At 38.0% G+C, this 20,569-nt stretch overlaps 13 protein-coding genes across 16 annotated transcripts in view; 7 read left to right on the plus strand and 6 right to left on the minus strand.

Annotated features, from left to right (window-relative positions):
• The window catches only part of Gasu_19490 (ATP-dependent DNA helicase RecQ), a 3,835-nt gene extending 1,631 nt beyond the window's left edge, over positions 1–2,204 (minus strand). The window contains exons 1-2 of the mRNA XM_005707168.1: positions 1,781–2,204; positions 1–1,725 (exon numbers count right to left, since the gene is read on the minus strand). The exon at positions 1–1,725 is cut by the window's left edge and continues 837 nt beyond it. Of these exons, the coding sequence (XP_005707225.1) occupies positions 1–1,725; positions 1,781–2,138 (2,083 nt within the window). The 5' untranslated portion in view covers positions 2,139–2,204. The remainder of the gene's footprint in view (positions 1,726–1,780) is intronic.
• A 60-nt stretch (positions 2,205–2,264) lies between these two features.
• Positions 2,265–3,155, plus strand: Gasu_19500 (signal peptidase subunit family protein). The gene is made up of 4 exons (XM_005707169.1): positions 2,265–2,515; positions 2,569–2,627; positions 2,679–2,868; positions 2,922–3,155. Exons 1-4 carry the CDS (start codon positions 2,364–2,366, stop codon positions 3,037–3,039), a joined length of 519 nt encoding a protein of 172 aa, XP_005707226.1. The 5' UTR covers positions 2,265–2,363; the 3' UTR covers positions 3,040–3,155.
• Positions 3,156–3,164: 9 nt separating this feature from the next.
• Gasu_19510 (uncharacterized protein) lies at positions 3,165–3,908 on the plus strand. The gene is made up of 3 exons (XM_005707170.1): positions 3,165–3,229; positions 3,278–3,620; positions 3,679–3,908. The coding sequence occupies exons 1-3, from the start codon at positions 3,170–3,172 to the stop codon at positions 3,867–3,869; spliced, it is 594 nt and encodes a 197-aa protein (XP_005707227.1). The 5' UTR covers positions 3,165–3,169; the 3' UTR covers positions 3,870–3,908.
• Gasu_19520 (5'-AMP-activated protein kinase, beta-1 subunit) lies at positions 3,660–5,954 on the minus strand. Of its 2 annotated transcripts, none has more exons than XM_005707172.1 (3): positions 5,529–5,954; positions 5,311–5,466; positions 3,660–5,263 (listed from the first exon to the last, which is right to left on the minus strand). In XM_005707172.1, exons 2-3 carry the CDS (start codon positions 5,387–5,389, stop codon positions 4,032–4,034), a joined length of 1,311 nt encoding a protein of 436 aa, XP_005707229.1. In that variant the 5' UTR covers positions 5,390–5,466; positions 5,529–5,954; the 3' UTR covers positions 3,660–4,031. The 2 variants fall into 2 exon arrangements, with proteins under 2 accessions (XP_005707229.1, XP_005707228.1); XM_005707171.1 differs by having other exon boundaries at positions 3,910–5,263; positions 5,311–5,479; positions 5,529–5,644.
• Gasu_19530 (hexaprenyldihydroxybenzoate methyltransferase) lies at positions 5,801–6,884 on the minus strand. Its single transcript, XM_005707173.1, has 3 exons — positions 6,637–6,884; positions 6,433–6,587; positions 5,801–6,377 (listed from the first exon to the last, which is right to left on the minus strand). Exons 1-3 carry the CDS (start codon positions 6,881–6,883, stop codon positions 5,943–5,945), a joined length of 837 nt encoding a protein of 278 aa, XP_005707230.1. The 5' UTR covers position 6,884; the 3' UTR covers positions 5,801–5,942.
• A 10-nt stretch (positions 6,885–6,894) lies between these two features.
• On the plus strand, positions 6,895–8,175 carry Gasu_19540 (uncharacterized protein). Its single transcript, XM_005707174.1, has one exon. It carries the CDS (start codon positions 6,983–6,985, stop codon positions 8,063–8,065), a length of 1,083 nt encoding a protein of 360 aa, XP_005707231.1. The 5' UTR covers positions 6,895–6,982; the 3' UTR covers positions 8,066–8,175.
• Positions 8,176–8,289: 114 nt separating this feature from the next.
• Positions 8,290–11,274, minus strand: Gasu_19550 (acetyl-CoA synthetase). Its single transcript, XM_005707175.1, has 2 exons — positions 9,812–11,274; positions 8,290–9,764 (listed from the first exon to the last, which is right to left on the minus strand). Exons 1-2 carry the CDS (start codon positions 11,203–11,205, stop codon positions 8,978–8,980), a joined length of 2,181 nt encoding a protein of 726 aa, XP_005707232.1. The 5' UTR covers positions 11,206–11,274; the 3' UTR covers positions 8,290–8,977.
• Positions 11,275–11,312: 38 nt separating this feature from the next.
• On the minus strand, positions 11,313–12,144 carry Gasu_19560 (uncharacterized protein). The gene is made up of 5 exons (XM_005707176.1): positions 12,022–12,144; positions 11,879–11,971; positions 11,702–11,825; positions 11,541–11,649; positions 11,313–11,491 (listed from the first exon to the last, which is right to left on the minus strand). Exons 1-5 carry the CDS (start codon positions 12,112–12,114, stop codon positions 11,419–11,421), a joined length of 492 nt encoding a protein of 163 aa, XP_005707233.1. The 5' UTR covers positions 12,115–12,144; the 3' UTR covers positions 11,313–11,418.
• A 10-nt stretch (positions 12,145–12,154) lies between these two features.
• On the plus strand, positions 12,155–13,055 carry Gasu_19570 (ADP-ribosylation factor). 2 transcript variants are annotated; one of them, XM_005707177.1, is made up of 3 exons: positions 12,155–12,257; positions 12,317–12,606; positions 12,654–13,055. In XM_005707177.1, the coding sequence occupies exons 1-3, from the start codon at positions 12,221–12,223 to the stop codon at positions 12,891–12,893; spliced, it is 567 nt and encodes a 188-aa protein (XP_005707234.1). In that variant the 5' UTR covers positions 12,155–12,220; the 3' UTR covers positions 12,894–13,055. The 2 variants fall into 2 exon arrangements, with proteins under 2 accessions (XP_005707234.1, XP_005707235.1); XM_005707178.1 differs by lacking the exon at positions 12,155–12,257 and having other exon boundaries at positions 12,315–12,606.
• Positions 13,056–13,944: 889 nt separating this feature from the next.
• Gasu_19580 (elongation factor EF-1 beta subunit) lies at positions 13,945–14,835 on the plus strand. The gene is made up of 3 exons (XM_005707179.1): positions 13,945–14,078; positions 14,129–14,251; positions 14,301–14,835. Exons 1-3 carry the CDS (start codon positions 13,996–13,998, stop codon positions 14,800–14,802), a joined length of 708 nt encoding a protein of 235 aa, XP_005707236.1. The 5' UTR covers positions 13,945–13,995; the 3' UTR covers positions 14,803–14,835.
• A 474-nt stretch (positions 14,836–15,309) lies between these two features.
• On the minus strand, positions 15,310–16,314 carry Gasu_19590 (uncharacterized protein). Its single transcript, XM_005707180.1, has one exon. It carries the CDS (start codon positions 16,304–16,306, stop codon positions 15,446–15,448), a length of 861 nt encoding a protein of 286 aa, XP_005707237.1. The 5' UTR covers positions 16,307–16,314; the 3' UTR covers positions 15,310–15,445.
• A 150-nt stretch (positions 16,315–16,464) lies between these two features.
• Positions 16,465–17,735, plus strand: Gasu_19600 (Ras-related GTP-binding protein). Of its 2 annotated transcripts, XM_005707182.1 has the most exons (4): positions 16,465–16,801; positions 16,857–17,079; positions 17,129–17,614; positions 17,671–17,735. In XM_005707182.1, the coding sequence occupies exons 1-4, from the start codon at positions 16,590–16,592 to the stop codon at positions 17,695–17,697; spliced, it is 948 nt and encodes a 315-aa protein (XP_005707239.1). In that variant the 5' UTR covers positions 16,465–16,589; the 3' UTR covers positions 17,698–17,735. The 2 variants fall into 2 exon arrangements, with proteins under 2 accessions (XP_005707239.1, XP_005707238.1); XM_005707181.1 differs by having other exon boundaries at positions 17,129–17,735.
• Positions 17,736–17,764: 29 nt separating this feature from the next.
• On the plus strand, positions 17,765–20,568 carry Gasu_19610 (F-type H+-transporting ATPase subunit a). Its single transcript, XM_005707183.1, has 5 exons — positions 17,765–17,890; positions 17,943–18,082; positions 18,135–18,331; positions 18,382–18,424; positions 18,474–20,568. The coding sequence occupies exons 1-5, from the start codon at positions 17,795–17,797 to the stop codon at positions 20,536–20,538; spliced, it is 2,541 nt and encodes an 846-aa protein (XP_005707240.1). The 5' UTR covers positions 17,765–17,794; the 3' UTR covers positions 20,539–20,568.
• Position 20,569: the final 1 nt, after the last annotated feature.

A 20,569-nucleotide genomic window follows, 5' to 3' on the forward strand; every position in this document is an offset into this window, starting at 1 on the left:
ATTCGTTATGATAAACATATCGAACATCTCCCTTATTGATACCCATTCCAAAAGCAACTGTTGCACATATGACATGAACTCTGCCAGACATCCAATCTTCGTGAGTCAATTGTCGTCGTTCATCACCAAGACCTGCATGATAAGGAGCTGCCAAAATATCATACTCATGGTAGAGAGTGTCGGCTAACATTTCACAATCTCTCTGACTTAAACAATAAATAATACCACATTCATGAACATATCTTTCTCGAATCTCTTCAGCAATTTCTTGAATAGAATTCTTCTTCTTCTCTCTCACACAATACGTTAGATTAGAACGATTGAAAGACTGCTGAAATGTAACGCTGTTAGGAATACCTAACTGTACCTTGATGTCTTCTCGGACTTCCACAGTAGCAGTTGCAGTTAGTGCCATAATAGGAATGTCAGGAAACTCTCGTTTCAACAATTTCAATTGAGTATAGTCGGGACGAAAGTCATGACCCCATTGAGACACACAATGAGCTTCATCTATAACAAATCTTGCCAATAGTTTTCTACCATATAGTTGATTCAAAAACTTGTGAAACATTTGGGACTTGCTTATGCGCTCTGGAGTTACATATAATAAGCGCAATCTTGGAAATGTTGCTCTCAAGTCATCAAATATGCTCTTACGAACCTGAGCTGAAGTGCTAGCTGTAAGAGCAGCAGCAAAGATTCCTTTTTCATGAAGCTGACTGACTTGATCTGTTATAAGTGAAATCAACGGAGATACAACTATAGTCACTCCTGGTCCCCACAAAGCAGGAAGTTGATAGCAGAGCGACTTGCCTCCACCAGTAGGCATAAGAACAAAGACATCTCGGTTTGAAAGAATGGCATTCATCGACTCCAATTGATTAGGGCGGAAAGAGACATTTCCAAAGTAAATGTAATTATCCTTCTTCAACTGATAAGTCCATGGAAACTCTCCAGTCCACTGAAGATTGTAGTCATTCCTAACGATTGGAATATTCCATTCCTTTTCTGGAGATTGTGAAATATCCATTACTGCATTGTTTACAGACGATGATACTCGAGAAGGATTGTGAATTAAAGTCTTTTCTGTTCTACAGCAGTTGTCCTCTGTTAGTACATTTGGTTTCTCAGGAGATAAAGGCACAGAAATGGCTTGAGTATTCCATTTCATTTTTGGACTTTCCATATGATGATGACTGAGAGCATGTTTGGCTGACCTTTCATCACATGATATTCCCTGGTCACAAAGGTTGCTTTCAGTCATTTTCGCAATAATTTCGTTCTTCTTACGGGTAACATCTTCAATTTCGTCGCGCAACTTTACGACTTCTTCCACAAGGGTAGATCTTAATAAACGAGAGTTGAGACGTTCCAATAAACTTTCAGCAGCTTCCAGTTTCCAAGACAACATTTGGTTGGTAAATGTTTCATATTTTTTCGAACATTCATTGTCACTTGAATTAACAACGACTTTTGAAGACTGCAGCTCTGAGGATATGTTGTCACTGTCGTGTTTCGGTTTTCCCGTTTCGGAAATACTTGAACCAGTTTCATCCTTTTGTCCATTTGTCACTTTGTTCTTTACATTTTGATAATTGTTTGAGATATCTTCAAGTGTTGAACGCGTAACACATACGTGCTTTTCGATTTCTTCAAGAGCACTTAGGTCTTCTTCCGACCATTCGGGTATATCAAGCAGGTGGAGGGTCTCCTGTGTCTGTCCTTCTAAGGCAAAGTTTCGTTTATCGAGAATAGTCACGAACACAATAATGACACTTACTATCGGGAGCTTGTTGATTTCCTTGTGCAATTCCTATGGAATCCTTATTCAATAAACAACTGTGATCCGTTGCCGAAATGGCGGGCAATATTTTGGAGGGATCCTTTGGCACTTGTCTCTTTTCAGGTGGTGGTTGACTATCGCTAGCCATATTTGTTTCTCGTAAACACAAAAGAGGCGGTGTTATATATAAAGGTTGTTTCTTGGCAACATTCTTTTGAACGGTCTTCTTGCCACCAGTAGTAGAAGGCGTAGGATACACAATTTGAGGAAGCACTTCATAACAACCTTTCTTGAAGTTTTGTTCCAAAAAAGAGCGAACTTCTGTGTATTCTAAACCTTTGGAAAAGTTGTTCATCTAAAAAAAGGAAACTTGAAGTCATCCGATGACTCGCGTCATGACTCAAATGGACAATTTCAACACTCTTTCGTTCATCTCAACATTATTCTAATAAACTATTATTGGAAACTGCCAAACTTAACTTTTTTTTTTTAATAGAAAAACGTAAACAGAAATCATCCAACGATGCAAAGTTGTCATCATTTGGGACATTCAAAAGGGTTTCCAAAGGTCGTTTTCATTATGCACTCGACAAGTGTTCGTTTCAACGTACTTGTTACAACTAGTTTGACTTATCTTATCGTTCTCCATGCGTTCTGTATTCTTTATAGTTGGTTGAAACGTCTGGAAGCCAATCCACAAGCCACTGTTTCCTTTGGGAGCTTGGTTTCGTTGTAAGTCTCTTTTTTGTGTTCTTTCTACAATTCTTTACTTTCTACTGTTTTAGGAAAAAGTTGCCTAACCAACTCGGTGAAAGTGCGGTGGTTACTTTTCAACTCGACGCAGGTAATGTCCTCCTCTCTCGTTCTCGTTGATCCAAATAGTTATTGTCGACAGATTTACAAAGCATGTGGAATCTAAACGTCAAATACATTTATCTCTATTTGGTTGCTGAATACTCTTCTCCTCGCTTCCGTAGAAATCAAGCGACTGTTTGGGATCGTTATGTGGAACGAGGATCAAGTTCATTTTCAGCCTTTCCTTTCTACAATTCGTTGGGTTTACACAACTTTGTAGATACATTGAGGTAACATGAAGACACATTATTGTTTGCAATACATTCGATTGATAAGTTATTAGAAACGCAAGTATGATATTTCGTCTTGAAGCAGATATCATTCCATTCGTTGGTTTTGTGTTCCATACAACTCTTGCAGAAACTATGGAGATCCAATTTCCTTTAGAGTATACTTTGTAAGATGAAAGCAATCAAATCAATAAATTCGTTATCAAATGATTGATTGATGGAGTGGAAGGATATCATCGGCAACCTACAAAAGTTGTTCTTTCATCCGCAGTTTGAGTTGGAACTATTTATCTTTCAAAAGATGTTGTATAGAAATAAGAACCAACATCGAACATCACTGTATTATAAACAACTTGCAAAGGTAAAAGAAGTTGTTTGGGTCTCTGCTCTATGACCACGTTTGTTGTAGTGTTATCGCGTTCTCCGACGTAGTTGGAAAAGTCAGTTGTTTGAAAACCTACGCAACTTGAGTTTTCATTCGTTGTCTCCAGCACAATTGGCGGAAGAAAGTCATCAGTTGTTGAACACTTATGAAAACAAAGTATTGCCTCTCATCTTTCGTGCAGCAAACACCCTCTTCTCCATCTTTTCTCAAACACACTTTATGGCGTGGAGCTTAACCATGCTATCCATATTGGCAAGAATATGGGTCATTCTTCGTCGACTAGTGAATCTTCTGCGATTATTGAACACTCATTGTGCACAGGATTCTAGTGACTTGACAATTAGAAAGAAAATGAAGCACAAGCGAGGTAAGTTTTTGGTTTTCTACTTTAGAAAAAATGGAAACTGATACACTGAAAACTGTAGGTAAGCAGCTTAGACAATCATCGAAACATTTACCAAGAAATACAAAAACCTTGTCGACTCGAGAGAACAAAACAAATACAGAAAGTATTTTATGGAACAGATTGACGTTTACTTGTAATGAAGAACAAAAGTTCATACATCATGTACAAGACTGTGATATTGACGATATATTTTCAGTCTTGGAAGCTTAAGAGGTTCATTCCAATCGCAATATATACTCATCTAGTCTACATAGATCGACTGAACCAAACTATCTGAAAAAGCTGTTTTCTCTGTTGTTTGTATGAAATTCCCACAAGACGACTAGTGCACTAGAACGCTACTATACAAACTGCATATACAGTGGAACCCCATCATATATCAAGCAAATCCATCGAAAGTTCATTGTGGAGACTTTCACTACTACTTTCACGCCTTATTCGAATATTCCTTCCATCTAAACCATATACGGGCTCTGAAAGATGTTCCAACACTGTAAAATGATGAATGTGATCACTACAAAACAGTCCATAGACCTTGGAGCCCTGTGAGTAGAGTGTCACCGTTGGAAATACTTCGAAACTTCCATTGAAGTGATAATGATGATGCCCCAAAGATGGATCTTGTAAGACACCGTCAAGAAATATCGAAAAGCACGCTGTGCTGCCTACTTGGTTACGCTGCAACCGTACAAAAACACCAACAATAGAATCTGCTTCGGTTTCTGTTCCATACTTGACCCACTGGGGTTTTCCATCTACAGTACGGATGAGATGACCTGTCGTATAAAAACCAACCGAATTGGGACGAGTACCACAGAGACAATTCAACGGCAGTTCCTTTGTAGAAAGACCAACACACGTTCCTTTTCCTTCGTGCTTGGCTACATAGATTTCGAAATAATAATTCATATCCGGTGCCAAAGCAAAAGTTGTTCGACAAGTTCTATATAGAGCGGCGCTTGTTTTTGTAGCACAATAATTCGAGTCGGTTAATATAATATCTGGATGAGTATCTCTTGGATTAAACCCAAAACGGGGATGACTTAGTTTCGCTCTCAGTGATATTGCAATACTAAGAGGATTGCCCGCTGCAGCTTCCACAATGTCTCTTGAACTTTTAGGAGTTCTATTTTCCCAATTGGATGAACTGGAAGGATTGTGAGCTGAGAAATCGGAAAGCATAAGACCGCTGTCTATTTTCTGTGAAGATATTTCATCAATAGAAGAAACTCGAGAAATATTTCTATATGGGCTAGAGGGAAAGCCATCTGCTAGATTGAGCACGGTTACTTCAAAAGGCTTATCATCCACTACCCTATGCATATAGGAACGTGGTCGTTCGTTTGGAGAAGAAGGAGGTAACTCTTCATATCGCAACACAATTCCAGTCGTATTCCTTGATAACAAGGCTGTACTCACCAAGTTAGAGTAGTTTCTATCTTCACAAGTCCATCGTGAGTTAGCTACATGGGTCCTTGTATGACAAAAGCAATATTTATCGTCGCATTCTTTAAAAGTTACGTGAATAATGTTGTTCAAAATTCCTCGCTCATCTTTTACACAAGGTTGTTCTGGTGCACATCTCCATACGTTATCGACAATAACTTTCACAATTAAGCAAATTAGAAAATACGAATAAAAACTCACTCACACTTATACTGATAGACTCCTGCAGGAAGGGACTTGGTTGCTCTCCACACCTCATCTTCGCCTTGCTGTAGGCGGGACATTGGTATCAAGTCGTTCCAGTCGTTAAAGGTGCCCGTTACAAATGCACTGGTGGCGGAGTATCTCCACTCAAACACAACTTCCGTAAGCAACTCCAAAATTATAAGTCAAGTGAAGAATAATAGCAAATAAGTGACTTACTTGTACAGAATCCATTGACATTTCTCAACAATACTCTTCTTCGGATAACTCACTAAAACGCCACCAATCATCCAACACAACTTGATGAGAACAATCGGAAATCCAATCTTCCAAAAGTTGCAAGCAATGGAGATGACTGACCACTTATAGAGAGTAGTTAGGTGATAGATATGTGGTATAATATCAACAGAAAAGAAGAAGAATATTATCTTTGAGCTATTTCTACTATTACCAAAGAGGAAAGCTCAAAAGACCCAATGTTTCTCTATCAACTCGAGTAGGACTCTTTTATGAAAGAAATGGCTCGAGAGAATCGTTTATTCTGTTGACACAATCTGTTGGAGAGTATTGAAGATAGTTTCTATCAAGCCTCTTGGATAATCCTTTCTATTCACAACAACTTTCTCTTTTGGACTATCCTTCACTCTTGTCATGAACTGAACGGACTTTATCTGGTTTTCTTGCATTTTCATTGGAAGAACATTTCTTCCATACCATCATATAATTGGTTCCCAGGTTTCTAGTCAAACTTATATTTCTATCAAAGGGATCGACAGAAAAACCCACTGAACTCAGCAACTTCATATCTTTGGATAAACATGAAGTGATTTCCTCGGGTCGAACCAACTTTTGCCATTGATGAGTACCTTTAGGTATCCAGCCAAGTATATTTTCTGCCATGAATATAGCAGTTAGCCAAGAAGTAATGGTACGGTTAATGGTAGATATAATCAAAAGACCTTGTGGTCGGACTGTTTGAGCCAAAGTATGAAGAAACAGTTGAGGTTCATCCACATGTTCAATTACTTCAAGACAAGTCACACAGTCAAACTGTACTTTTTCTGAGACCTATAATATGCGTTTCCATCCATAATAAACGAAAGCAATCCATATTCATACTTACCAGGTCAGAAAGAGAGCAAAGTCTGTATTTCACGAACATTTCTAAAAATGGATCAAGGCTGGCGTGTTTTCTAGCCACTTTGATGGAGTCTTCTGCTTCATCAATTCCTAAAACACTTGCTCCTAGTCGCCCTAGTGGCTCACAAAGTATACCACCTAAAAGAAGATCAACCAGGACCCCAACAGAGACAAAAAAGAAAGCAACCTCCACAGCCAACGTCTAAAATAGAGATTCCTTGAAGAGGTAGTCGTCTTCGTTCCTTGGATTCGATCGAGTACTTTTCTATGGCTGCTCGTATAACCGCTACTCTTGCTGGATTGAACCGCAAAAGGGGAGCAACAGGTCCCGTTAGACTCCACCATTCCTTTGCGTGTTGATTAAACTTGGCAACTTCAGAAAAGTGTCGATAACAACGAAGCTTTTGTAATATCTTTTTATAAATGGCTTTCATTTCTATCCTCTCCTCCTTCAATGATCCATGAGCTACCAAGTCTTTTGATGTTGTTTCTGATTGTCATCGGATCTCATTCTGGTTCAAAATACTCTCAATATGATGTTGAAGAGACTTGGCTTTCAACGAGTAGAAAATGGATGGCCGTTGTATTCGAGAGTACCACGTTATCTTTTTCTAAAAAGTAACAAGTTTCGTTGCAGTTTGAGGAATTTGCACTGTTGTGGTACAAGTCAGGGATCCCTTTCTTCGGAGGTGACCAACAAAACCACTGATTTATGCTACTTTCTTCGAAACTTGGCCTCTATTGAACCTCCCAAGGAAACTAATTGTCTTCTTTGGACTTTATTGGAACAAAAGAAGAAACTAGTGGATCCTTTGGATAGATCCCGTTTGCATCCGTTTGTGGTTCCTTTGGCGGTAGATGAACATTCAGATAAGATTGTTGGTTTTCTTCGTTGGCCGACGCCTCCCAGTGATATGCCTCTTCCAGTTGTTGAAGCGCAGTTATCAACCAAAACTCTTGTATTGTTATCGAATAGTGCAAAGGCATATGTACAGCGATATTTGGTTACTTTAGAAGCGGAAGAGGGTCTCTCCAGAAACCATATGATTCATGAAATGCAAGAATTATATAAGCCTGGTAGCTTTTCCAATAGTGGTTTAACTTTAGAACAGTTTCTTATTAGAGATATCGGACCCTTTCCAGATATGTATGAAAAATTGACCTACAAACATTTGCAAAGGGAAAAAACACAATCAGCACTGATCACTTGTGAGAAAGCAGCGGTATCTTTTCCTGGTTGGGGTCGTTCTCGTTACTTTCATTCTTGTGTTTTACAAAAGCTCAATCGAATGCAGGAAGCACGAGATGCTGCCAGAGCTGCATTACAACTTCCATTATGGACTTTGAACTATGATGTCTTTCAAGTTGGTTATGTTGCTGGTTTTCAGTCACCCGAATCTTCTTTTCCACAAATCTATCGCAAGTTGGCTAATGACAAAAGATATAAAGATATTGAAAATGGCAAACCAAAGGAACAAGTAGCTTTAGATAGAGCAGCATTTCTTTTAGATGTTACTTTTTTAGAAAATAATTCTTATCAAGATATCAAAGACTCGTTGGCTCAGTTGTATGAAGAAGCTCATTTACCAGATGTGGCTCGTTTTGTTGCTTTATAAGGGAATGAAAATCATATTCGATGATAATAAACTTTTGAGATTTTATGCAACGCATTCTATTTGCCTGTCGTGAAGTACACGTTTATCGTGTTCCACAGTCACAACTCATTCAAGGAAGATTTCTTTGTCAAGACTGGGAAGGTATATGAGAACTTGAGACTTTTTCAAGATTTTGATGGGAAGAGAACAGGAGAACACTTATTTACTGGGCGTTGTCGAGTTGTTGAAGAAGGCGGACAAGTATGGATTCGTTTAGAAGATAGAATTTCCGGACAACTATTTGCAGAAAGTCCATTTCATGAAAGTGGTAAGCAACTTTTAAACTATTCATAATAGTTGGTTACCTACAGGGGACATTTCGTGAGGACCTCAACATGCACTGGATAGTTCTCGTTATTTCGTGATACAAGTAAGAGACCGAGAGACCCAACGAAAGGCGTTTCTTGGACTGGGCTTTGAACAACGTGGAGAAGCATTTGACTTTTTAGCAGCGTTGAATGATGCAACGAGACAGAGTTTAGGAGAACAAACGGAACAAGGAAAGCCAGCTTCACCTCCAAAGGATTTTTCTCTCAAAGAGGGACAAAAGTTGAAACTTTCACTTCCCGGTATGAAGAAACCGAGTAGAACAGAATCTTCGACAGTTGAACCATCTAAAGTGGCTGGAGTTACCACTAGTCAATCGAATGATAAGGAAGAGTGGTTATTTCAAGACCAATTAGGTGGTGTTGCTAGTGATTCATCTATGACTTCAGAGGATACTCATTCGACGGTTTCTATGCCTAAGAAAAGTACGCCTTCAGGACCTTCTTTGGATGATTTGCTATTCTAATAACTCATCCTATTTACCATAGCCACAAAAATGAGTCACTTTTATATTTCCACACACAAACAAACATTCATCTTCAATTCCTATATTTGTTGCTTCTTATAAACCTCAATCAATTCATCAACTGCTTGAGGATCTGCCAACGTGGAAATATCACCCAAATCTTGCTTAGAAACGATACCTTTCTTCTCTACTATCAATTTCAGAATTCTTCTCATTATTTTTCCACTTCTTGTTTTGGGTAAAGATGGCGTAAAATAGACTCTTTCAGGTACTGCAATAGGTCCTATATTGACTCGAACTCTTTTTTTCATTTCTTCTTCCAATTCATAGGTAGCTTTGATTCCTTCTTTCAGAATCACAAAAGCAATGATACCTTGACCCTTTATTTCATGAGCTATAGGAACCACAGCTGCTTCTGCTGCTGCACGATTTCCAATCAAAGCAGATTCCACTTCTGCTGTACCAATGCGATGTCCACTTACATTAATAACATCATCCAAACGTCCTGTGACGAAATAGAGACCATCGGCATCTCTTCGACAACCATCACCGGATACATAATAACCAGGAAACTTTGCAAAATAAGCTTTCTCATATCGTTCATGATTATGTAATATAGTTCGGAAAATACCAGGCCACGGTTTCTTAATACACAACTGACCACTGACTTCTCCTTTATTATCCATCAACTCTTTTCCTTCATCATTGAGAATGGCTGGAACTACTCCAAAGAATGGATAGGATACAGAGCCAGGTTTCTGAACGAGACCTGGAACGGGAAGTGCAGTTAACATAGCACCAGAAGTTTCTGTTTGCCACCAAGAGTCGATCAATGGACAACGGCTATCTCCAACTGTATAGTAAAACCTAATAGAATGTTAAAAGTAAGAAATCGACAAAATAAGCATTCTTACCAATTCCATGCTTCCGGATTCAAAGGTTCACCTGCACCTCCTATTAACTTTAAAGACTTTCGGCTAGTTTTCTTTACAACTTCATCTCCAGCACGCATTGCAGCACGAATTAAAGTAGGTGCTGTATAGACATACTGTACTTTGTACTTGTCTACAATCTTCCATAATCTATCTGCAGAAGGAAAAGTTGGAACACCTTCAAATATAACTTGTGTAGCTCGATTGCATAGTGCAGCATATGCAGTATAACTATGTCCAGTTATCCAACCACAATCCGCTGTACAGAAAAATACTTCTGGAGAATGATAATCAAATATATACTTAAACGTTGTAGCTGAATAAACCATATATCCACCAACAGTATGAACTACACCTTTGGGTTTGCCTGTAGAACCTGAAGTATATAAAACAAAAAGAGGATCTTCGGCATCCATCCATTCAACAGGACATTCAACTGAACCTGATGACTTGTTCATAACATCATGAAACCATTCATCTCTTCTACTTTTCATTCCAACAGCACACTTTTCTGGTCCCAGCCTTTGGACTACAATTTGTCTATCAACTAAATGTCCATCTCCTCTTTCCCATACAAGTTCTTCAGCAGCATCCGCCAAACCTTTCAACTCAATTACTTTGTCTCCTCTCATAACACCATCACAAGTAATCAAAATACGACTTCTGGCATCCAAAATACGTTCCGCTAATGCTTCTGCTGAGAAACCAGCAAAAACAACGCTGTGAATGGCACCTATTCTTGCACAAGCCAACATAGAAATGGGAAGTTCTGGAATATTAGGCAAATAGATAGCAACAGTATCTCCTTTCTTCACACCTCTCGCTTTTAGAGCAACAGCCAAACGCTTCACCTTGTCCAATAATTCAGCATAAGTAACGACGCGATGTCCACTATCTTCCAAATTGTTCCCTTCCGCATAATAAGCAACTTGATCTCCAAAGCCAGCCTCCACGTGTCTGTCCAAAGCATTGTAACACATATTGGTTTTCCCTCCTTTGAACCATTCCACAAAGATGGGACCTTTTCGAATGTCAAAATTATAATTCAGAATAGGCGAAGAAAAAGGCTTATGCCAATAAAAGTCTTTCTTTGCTATCTCTGACCAAAAGCCTTCAGGATCAGTTATAGAACGTTCATACATTTTATAGTAAGTACTAGAATCAGGAACATGGTGTTTTCCACTTTTCACAAACTCTTCTGGTATAGGTATTGCTTCAGGTTTCAGTCCGATGTCTCCAGAAACTTGATGAGCAAAAGCAACTCCTAACCAAGGCAGTCTTGGCTTTCGTTCTTTCCATTTGGTCAAAGGTTCCTTCCAACGATTTTCTAATAGTGGAACTAGTCCAGAAATAGGTTTATTCCAAAAGAGTCTCATCAACCGCACAACTTGATCCTTGCCAAAGTGATCAACAACAAGAATGGAATTTCTACTCGGGATTTTCTTCAAGGGTTCCAGAAAGCTTTGAGCACCGAATCTAAGATAACTGATTTTCGTAATTTATGCTATCGTTACACTATTCATGGAAAATCAAACTAAAGAACAATCCAAAAAACTACATGATATAATATAATAACTAAATAAAAAGATTTAACTAAACTGGTGCTTGAAAAATTCACTTGCATGTTCCAAGTTATGAAAATGGCCTAAAGAAACAAGTTTCCTATGCAAAAGTAAAACAATGAAAATCAATTTGTCAATAAAAAACTTACTCTGCCATCTCCTTTCGCATCTGCTCCTGCACATCTGCTGCATGTTTTTCCCTGTATGCTTGAAACCTTGCTTGATACGGTTCCGGATAAGGTGGCTCCAAAGAAGGTTCTACACGCGACGATTCACCTTTCCATTTAGATGCAAATAAAAATCATAATACCATATTCAAAAAGATCGTTTTCTCTTTCCAAGAGAAACTGATAAAACTCTTCTGAATCGTTAGGAAGTGGCCAATACACTCCATCATAACCGTCTTTGTAACGTACTTTTGCTAATTTTTCGTCCTGATAAAGCCCTATCATTCCAAATATTCAAAAGTTTCTTGCAATCATCTTACATAGGGAGGATCCATAGACCAATAAGGGAACGGACTCGGTCGATCTTTCAAATAGACCAATAAACCTGTCACTGTATAGGCCAACGCAAAGGTCTAAAGAAGCTCATAAAACGTTACGCTAAACGTTAACGTATCTATCATACCACAAAAAAATTCCACAAGTTATTTCTGTTCGGTTTCAAGGAGCGCAAATACGGCACTAAACGCTCTTTAAGAGGTCGTTCGAAAAAAGACATGAAAACCGCTGTCTCAACTCTACACACAACTAACTCCGGAATATGGATTGAATTTGGTTTGGGAAGACCGATTTGGTGCTAGTTAGTTTTCTTACCTTGTAGCAACATGTTGGAATGGTTATTCAATATTCTAGCATATTTAGGTACGTATCACTTGCAAAGAGGGCATCTGGTGATACTTTGTTTTCTTACTCCTCTAAAGGTCTTTATTACAAAAACGCAAAGATATTGTTCCTTGGGTTAGACAACGCCGGCAAGACAACTCTTATGCACGTTCTTCGGGATGATAAGGTCGCGCAGCATATTCCAACACAACAGCCGACAGCCGAAGAAGTAGTTATAGGCAACATAAAGTTCAGGGCTTTCGATTTAGGAGGTCACGCCGCCGCCAGACAGATCTGGCGTAATTATTACACAAAGGTCGACGCCATAGTTTATATGGTGGATGCAGCTGACCGGGACAGATTGAACGAGGCTAAAAAGGAACTTGATGTAAGAAACTCTCCTCACTTTCTTCTAGAGTAACTAATAGCGCTCAGGCTCTGTTGGCAGACGAACAACTTACGGATGTCCCCTTCTTGATACTTGGTAATAAAATCGACGTTCCACAGGCAGCTTCAGAAGAAGAACTTCGAACTGCTCTGGGAGTTCACCACCTGACAACCGGGAAAGGAACCAATCCTGTGAAAGATGTAAGACCAATCGAAGTATTTATGTGCAGTGTAGTGAGAAAGATGGGTTACGGAGAAGGCTTCCGTTGGTTATCGCAATATCTCTAACGCTCACGGTGAAAGCAATTTTTTTCAAACAGGTTGGAAAATGAAAGTGCTTTTTATACTCTTTTCGTCAGATTTTGATAAAAGCAGTACAACATATGGTAAGAATCTCTGATAATTACTTTCCAATAAAGTGTTCTTTTTCACATTGAAAAATTTAATCTCAATTGCTTTATTTCAGAAGAAAGACGACTGGAATATAATGCATCACAGTCTCCCCTTAAAATATCACGTATAAATGAAAAATGTAAGAATGTTTCCAAAATTTGAAATAATATTTGCCTCAATACCCGTTCTTATATTTAAAATTATAGACTAATATAGATTAAAAATGATCCCAGATTGTTCATTTGTGCCCAAAACCTTTTAAAAGAATCCATTTAAAAATTAGCTTTCGATCAAAATTTAATTCAACATTAACTTTCATTGAACAATAAATTTATTTTATTCCTTCGCAATTAGAATTATTCGAATACATAACTGCTTGTAAAGTCATTTTAGTTATTTGACTATCAAACTCCTGATTGTCCAAATTTAATAACTAATAAATCGACTTGTGGAACTTTTATCTAACTGTATGGTTTCATGTGTTGCTGCAATGCTTTTTTTTAAAAGTGGTTTATCCGGGCTCTTTTTATAGAAGAAGGACAAAATTGTCTATCTCTTGTAAGCTTTTAAAAGAACTTACTCTTTCATTTGTGGTTTCAGATTGTTAAGCATCTTTGCTAGTACGTGACGGTGAAAGAAAATATTGCTGAAATGAACTGACTAGAAATATAAATAGAAAATGCTGATGTTAGGAGAATTTATTTTCTACTGCCACCACCCGATAATGATTTCAAAATATGATATTTTTTTAATCAATTAGATTGACAAAACTTAGAAATACAAACTGTCACAAGTCTCTTGATTCTAACTTGAAAATTTACTTTGCAGACATGTTTCACATTTTTGAACTGTTTTCAATGAGTTTTATTTGGTTCTTTTATTGTTTCTACTATTAGAACGAACATTTCTGTCCTTGAAAATAGAAGCTGTAGATAGTGAAATAGCTTTAAGAATTAAATTAAAGAATTGCAGCTTGGCCGTCGTCGTGGAAAGACCAATGGTATCTTTTCAGTCTTTAAGTACCGAAGAAGGCATAGCTCAGTTGAATCAGTATCTTGCAGACAAAAGCTATTTACATGGGTAAGCGAACCTTTTTTAAACGGATTCGTTCCGTCATCACAATTTTGTAGAGTGGAACCCACAAAGGCAGATGTTTTGGTACACAATGCTATAAAATCCATTCCCGATAGCAGTACGTTCCCACATGTAGCCCGTTGGTATCGCCACATCGGGTCTTATTCTCCATACGAACAGTATGTTTACTGTTTTCAGTGTTGCTTTTGTTTCCTAATGTTTTTTTAGAGAGGCCTTCCCTTCTTCACCAGAGACCGTTACCATTGAAGGTGAGTCAAGACAGAAACCTGTAAAAATGGACACCAGTAAAGACGAAGAGTTTGATGCGGACGATCTTTTTGCGAGCGATGACGAGGAAGATGAAGAGGCATATCGTGAGCAGCAGAGAAGGGCAGAGGAAGCCTTGAAAGCGAAGGAAGCGAGAGATGCAGCTAAACAAGCAAGTGGAAAGCAAACTGTGGCAAAGTCGTCCATTGTTTTTGAAGTCAAACCTTGGGATGACCAAACGGATTTGAAAAAGATGGAAGAGGCAGTGAGAGCTATTCAAATGGATGGTTTAACTTGGGGTGCTTCCAAAATCCAACCGATTGGTTACGGTATAAATAAGTTGGTTATAATGTGTACTATTATTGACGAAAAAGTTCCTTCTACGGAAATTATCGAGGAAGAGATTACAGCGCTGGAAGATTATGTCCAAAGCGTTGATATCGCAGCTTTCAATAAATTGTAGACTTTTGTGTCGTGAGGGTAACTGTTGCACAATAGGCATTCTATTGAAAACCTCGACTCTTACATCATTTTTTCACAAGGCACTTGATTTTTTATAAGGAAATAGGTTTATCGATAAGGCAATACTCCAAGCTGAATTCCCTAGATAGAATACTTCTTGGCTTCCAGAACATATATTAAGCAAACAAGCTTCACGCAGCTGGAGGAACCAGAGCTTCTAGGGCTGAACGGTCTGTTGTCTTCAAACCCCAATAGATTATGAGTGGAATGTAACCATAATGAAAAATAACCTCAGAAGGGGAACTTTTAAGCCAGGAATAGTTACAAGCATGGACAAAGTATTCTTACTCTCAAAGTCTGAAAAGTTTTGTCTCCAATCACTTGAACTGCACCACAGACGTTTTTCAAGGTTTCTTTTTTAGACATGAGGAATGGAATCGCCGCAACACTCCACAAAGCTTTAATTGTACTTTACCCACACTCCATTGTGTGTGAAACATTAGCCATACAAAATCACTTTAAAGTATTCATGTATTTCACTTGTGAACTCTTTTTATTGATTTATTTCAACAACAATTAAAAAGTCTTCGCGACACGAATAACTTACACTCTTGTTTCATTTCACAACACAGGTTGCCCTTGTATTATAATATAGCAAATTTACAAATAGGACATCGAGCATATCTCCTCAACCATTTGTCCACGCATAAAGAATGAAACTGATGCATACAAGGAAGTACTCTCAGTTGTTCTCCATCGACATATGCTTCTAAACAGATAGAACATGACATTGCTGTGTCTTCATTCTCTTTAGGTGCAAAACTGGGCACGCTACTCTGCCTTGTATTTTCTTGCAATTCATTCTTGGCTAAGTTTTGATCAGGTTGTACAAAAATATAGGAAGGGATTCTTTCTATCAGATCATCTGAGGCACCTTGAAGAAACTCTTGCAAAGCTTCCGTGCTTGGTAGTCTGTCTAGTTCTAATAATGCTTCATAGTCTCTTTCTGTAAAGTCCCTGTCTGAAAACGCCAGTTGTCTCAAGGTACGACGAGTTCTTGGACTTGTGTTTGGGTGAAAGATGTATCTAGCTACTCTTCTCCTAGTGCTTCTTTCTGTCACTGAAGAGGGATACTTTGATGAAATATAAAACATGGTAAATAGGAGAGTAAATCCAAAGCTTGGCGCAATCAGGGGTATGACTGCAATAGACCAAGGCGCCCCAGAATACCATAAACCATAGGAAACTAAGCCTATCAAAGAGAAACAAAAAAGAGCAAACAGAAATAGCATTTTGTAAGGGATATCGAAATAGTTTTCTTGAGTTGTTAACTGAGGTGCTGTTGCAGTCTGTCTGTTGTTCCATCTTGTTCCTTGAGGTGTCACACTAGGAACTGCGGCACTATTTGAGTTGCTTGTTGTTTCTTGTCCATCCGTGGAAGGAAACCTTGATGAATGGGAAGTTCTTCTAAACAGTTTGGTAAAATGTTGCTTGAAGGAGGTCATCTTCAAAAAAGACTGGTGCAACTGGTTGCCATTATTGTGAAGAAGAAAATGCAAAATAAAAATTTCAGCCAGCGTAAGATATCATTTGGTTCATTTGTTGTTATTTACTTGACACACGTATATTCAGTCTTTACAATAAAGAAAACAACTTGATATGTTGGAAAATTTTTTTCTCTAAATGGTTGATTGATTGTCTTGATATAAAACGAGGAGATCTTTTTCGTTATTGATTGATACTGAGTGATCATATTCGTTTAGATTGTTTTCACTTTCACTAGTTTTTATGGAGACGGAACGAATTCTTTCTAGACCTCGTACAAGGAGAAAGGTGTTGTTGATGGGTAGAAGTGGTGCTGGGAAGACTTCAATGAGGTCTATTATTTTTGCCAACTATATTCCTAGAGAAACTAGGAGACTGGGTGCCACTATTGATGTTGAACACTCTCAGATTCGTTTCTTAGGAGATTTGATGTTAAGTTTGTGGGACTGTGGAGGGTAAGTCTTTTGTTGTGTTTGTCTAATATGCAGAAAGTTATGGTTTATTTTCAAGTCAAGATGTATTTTTGGATAGCTATTTGGATGCGCAGAGAGATAACATATTTAGTGAAGTTCAAGTACTGATTTATGTATTTGATATTATGAGTACCGACGTTGAACGTGATGTGTATTATTTCAACAAAGTCATTAGGTGTCTTCACGACGCAAGTGCTGATGCCAATGTATATTGTTTGTTTCACAAAGTTGATCTAGTTCCAGAGCATCAAAGGCAAGCAGTAAGTACATATTCCTAGTTCAAACGATAGATTAGAATGATATGAACAGGTATTTGAAGAAAGACAACGTCGAGTAAAGGAATCTGTGGATACCATTTCACTCAAGTGTTTTGCTACTTCTATTTGGGACGAGACGCTGTATAAAGCTTGGAGTTTTATGATTTGTGGTCTTATTCCTCAATTGTCCAAGTTGGATGATGCTTTGCTAAAATTTTGTGAAATTTCTGAAGGAGACGAAGTTGTTTTATTTGAGAGAGCAACCTTTCTTGTCATATCTCATGCTACGTTGCATTCTCATTCCGATGTTCATCGATTTGAGAAGATTAGCAACATAGTGAAGCGTTTCAAGTTAAGTTGTAATAAGAACCAATCTCATTTTCATAGTTTAGAACTACGAAACTCCCAATTTTTGGCCATTATTGAAAATTTTACTTCTTATACGTGTGTACTTTATGTATCCTATCGCTCAGATATCCAAGCAACAGCAGTTAAACTCAATATTCAATGTGCAAAGACTTTGTTTGAACAAATATTGGTAAGTTGATCAACTGAAGTATAGAGAATAACCAAAATTGCGTAAATTTTTATTAGGGAAGTGATATGGAGAGCCAAGTATGAGTTGAAAATAAAGATCGGAATCGGTTTAGTTTTGATGGAATTTGCTTCTCAGGGAAATCATCCTTTTGATAGAGTGGGGTTCTCATAAGCCTTCACAATGACTTGTCTATTTCGTTCTGTGGAAATGGTCAAAGTGCGACTTTTTATAGACCGCTCTGCAGCTAGAGCTACTTTGGAAGGAATAGGAGAACACGTAAGAAGAAAGTATATAGCGGGTTATCGTTGTTATTGACAAACACAAAAAGGGTCTATTGCAACTGGAAGACCTAAACCAAAACAAATCGGAATTCCAAAGGTCTTTCTCGAGTGGTATTCGACAATGTCTAGAAATGCAACGGAAACTAAGAGCATTGGAAGTGGACGTACGGGAGTGTTTTCCCTCAAGGTTCATGACTAGAGTTACTATATTCTATAGAGTTGTTTAACACAACTGACAGGTCTTTCAACAACAACGATTCAGTTTCAAGAGAAGAGTTGAACTCAATCACACTGGATGAGTTAGATAGACACTTGTCAAACCTGGAGGAAACTGTACAGGAGATGAATATGCACTGGAAGTCACTGAATTCTCACCGACAGCAGTTATTGGAACACCATTATGTGTTGGTATTAGGTTCGCACCTTTTCAGGCCAGGTTGGTTGGTTTCTCATCTTCTGACTTTGTATATATAACAGTCTCTAAAGGATATTTGAGCCTCATGAGCGAGGAAAGCAGTCATGTAAATGGGTAAGTGCTTCCGAGGGTCAATATACTTACTTTACTAAATAGTTGAAAGAAATGCATCAAGCATGAATGTAAAGTTGAAACCAAACTATACTCCAGTGGATATGGAGACAACTTTCCTTCGACTCATTGCAGGAGTTATTTCTTTGCCAGCACTCCCTTTGTTTCAAAGACTTGTATTTCGTATAGCTCGAGGCAATTGTTTATGTCGTTTTTCAGAAATTGAAGAAGTGTTTTATGATGAGGAGAAGAAGGAGAATGTTCGTAGCTCTGTATTTGTTATTTTCTGTCCAGGAAAGGAATTGGGCCTCAAAATACAAAAACTTTGTGAAGCGTTTGGTGCACACTTGTATCACTTACCAGATGATGAGATTACACGCCGTTCGTTATTAGCACAAGTCTCGAATCGTCTGCAAGATATAGAGACCGTTGTAGGAACAACGCATTCCCAACGTCTTCAGACTTTGAGTGAAATTGGAGCAAAGCTTGCTTTATGGTCAGAGAAAGTTTTAAGAGAAAAGGCAATATTTCATTGCATGAATATGTTAAATTATGACACAAGTCGTAATATATACATAGCAGAAGGTTGGACTCCAAAAGATGAACTTGAACAACTTGAGTCGCTGCTTCATGAAGGTTGTAGACTTTCTCGAGCACAAGTCTCATCTGTATTGGAACATCATGTATCAGATAATGTTCCTCCAACCTATTTTAGAACCAACAAGTTTACTGTAGTATTTCAGAATATCGTGGAATCCTATGGAGTTGCTTCTTATCGAGAATTGAATCCTGCATGTTTTACTATCATTACTTTTCCTTTTCTTTTTGCAGTCATGTTTGGCGATGTTGGACATGGTTTATTGATGTGTTTGTTTGCCTTGTATTTGATTCTCTTCGAAAAGAAGCTCGGAAGGAAAACTTTAAATGAAATATTGCAGTTTTGTTATGATGGTCGTTATATAATATTACTTATGGGCATTTTCTCGTTATATACCGGTTTGATATATAACGAATTTTTCGGAGTGGCTATGAATCTGTTTGGTTCTCGATGGAAATTTAATTCCTCTTCCAACTTTGCTTGCGGGATTGATAATTGTGTAGATTCTTCGCAATCTTTACCTCCTCGAAATATTTATCCTATAGGTTTCGATCCAATATGGAGTCAAGCATCGAATGGTTTGACTTTTTTCAATTCTTACAAGATGAAGTTGAGCATTGTTTTGGGAGTCTTCCAAATGGTGATGGGTATATTTTTGTCCTATTTGAACGCACGATATTTTCAGAGAAGCTTGGACATCTATCATGTTTTTTTACCTCAAATGATATTTATGAATGCCATTTTCGGGTACCTTGTGATTATTATCTTTGTGAAATGGTCTATCAACTGGAACTCTACTTCTTGTCAGTCCAATCCTTCCTGTAGTCCTCCTGACCTGAAACAAATTCTCATTGGCATGTTTATGAATCCAGGTTATCTGCCTTTGGATATGCAACTGTTCCGTGGACAAAAGATTGTACAAATTTTACTATTGGTTTGTGCTATAGTATCCGTTCCATGGATGTTGCTTCCGAAACCTTTAATTCTTCGTAAAAGATACAAGAGACTAGAGAATAGTCAACCATTTGTGAGTAGAGAATTTCGACATTCCGATCATGAAATGAATGGAAATTCCAACACTGGTCATTCCTCCGAGTCTGAAGAAGAAGCAGCAGAAAGTAAGGTCAAAAGTTCATCCTCTATAGAAAAGGAAGAGTTTGACTTTGGAGAAATTTTTGTTCATCAAATGATTCACACCATTGAGTTTGTATTGGGAGCTGTGAGTAATACAGCGAGTTATTTACGACTGTGGGCATTAAGTTTGGCACATTCTGAACTCAGTGAAGTTTTCTTGGAAAAGGTATTATATGGTGCGATGGCTTTGAATAATTCTTTTGCTGTATTTCTGGGTTTTCTGGTGTGGTTTGGACTTACTATTGGTGTGTTGTGTTTGATGGAGTCATTGTCTGCATTTCTACATGCACTTCGACTTCACTGGGTGGAGTTTCAAAACAAGTTTTATAATCTGCAAGGTGATGGTAGAAAGTTTGTTCCTTTTAGTTTTAAAAGTATAAAATGATGAATCATAAAGAAAGGGAAAGCATTTGGTC

The sequence above is a fragment of the Galdieria sulphuraria genome (assembly GCF_000341285.1).
Source record: "Galdieria sulphuraria unplaced genomic scaffold scaf_13, whole genome shotgun sequence".
Taxonomy (NCBI): Eukaryota; Rhodophyta; class Bangiophyceae; order Galdieriales; family Galdieriaceae; genus Galdieria; species Galdieria sulphuraria.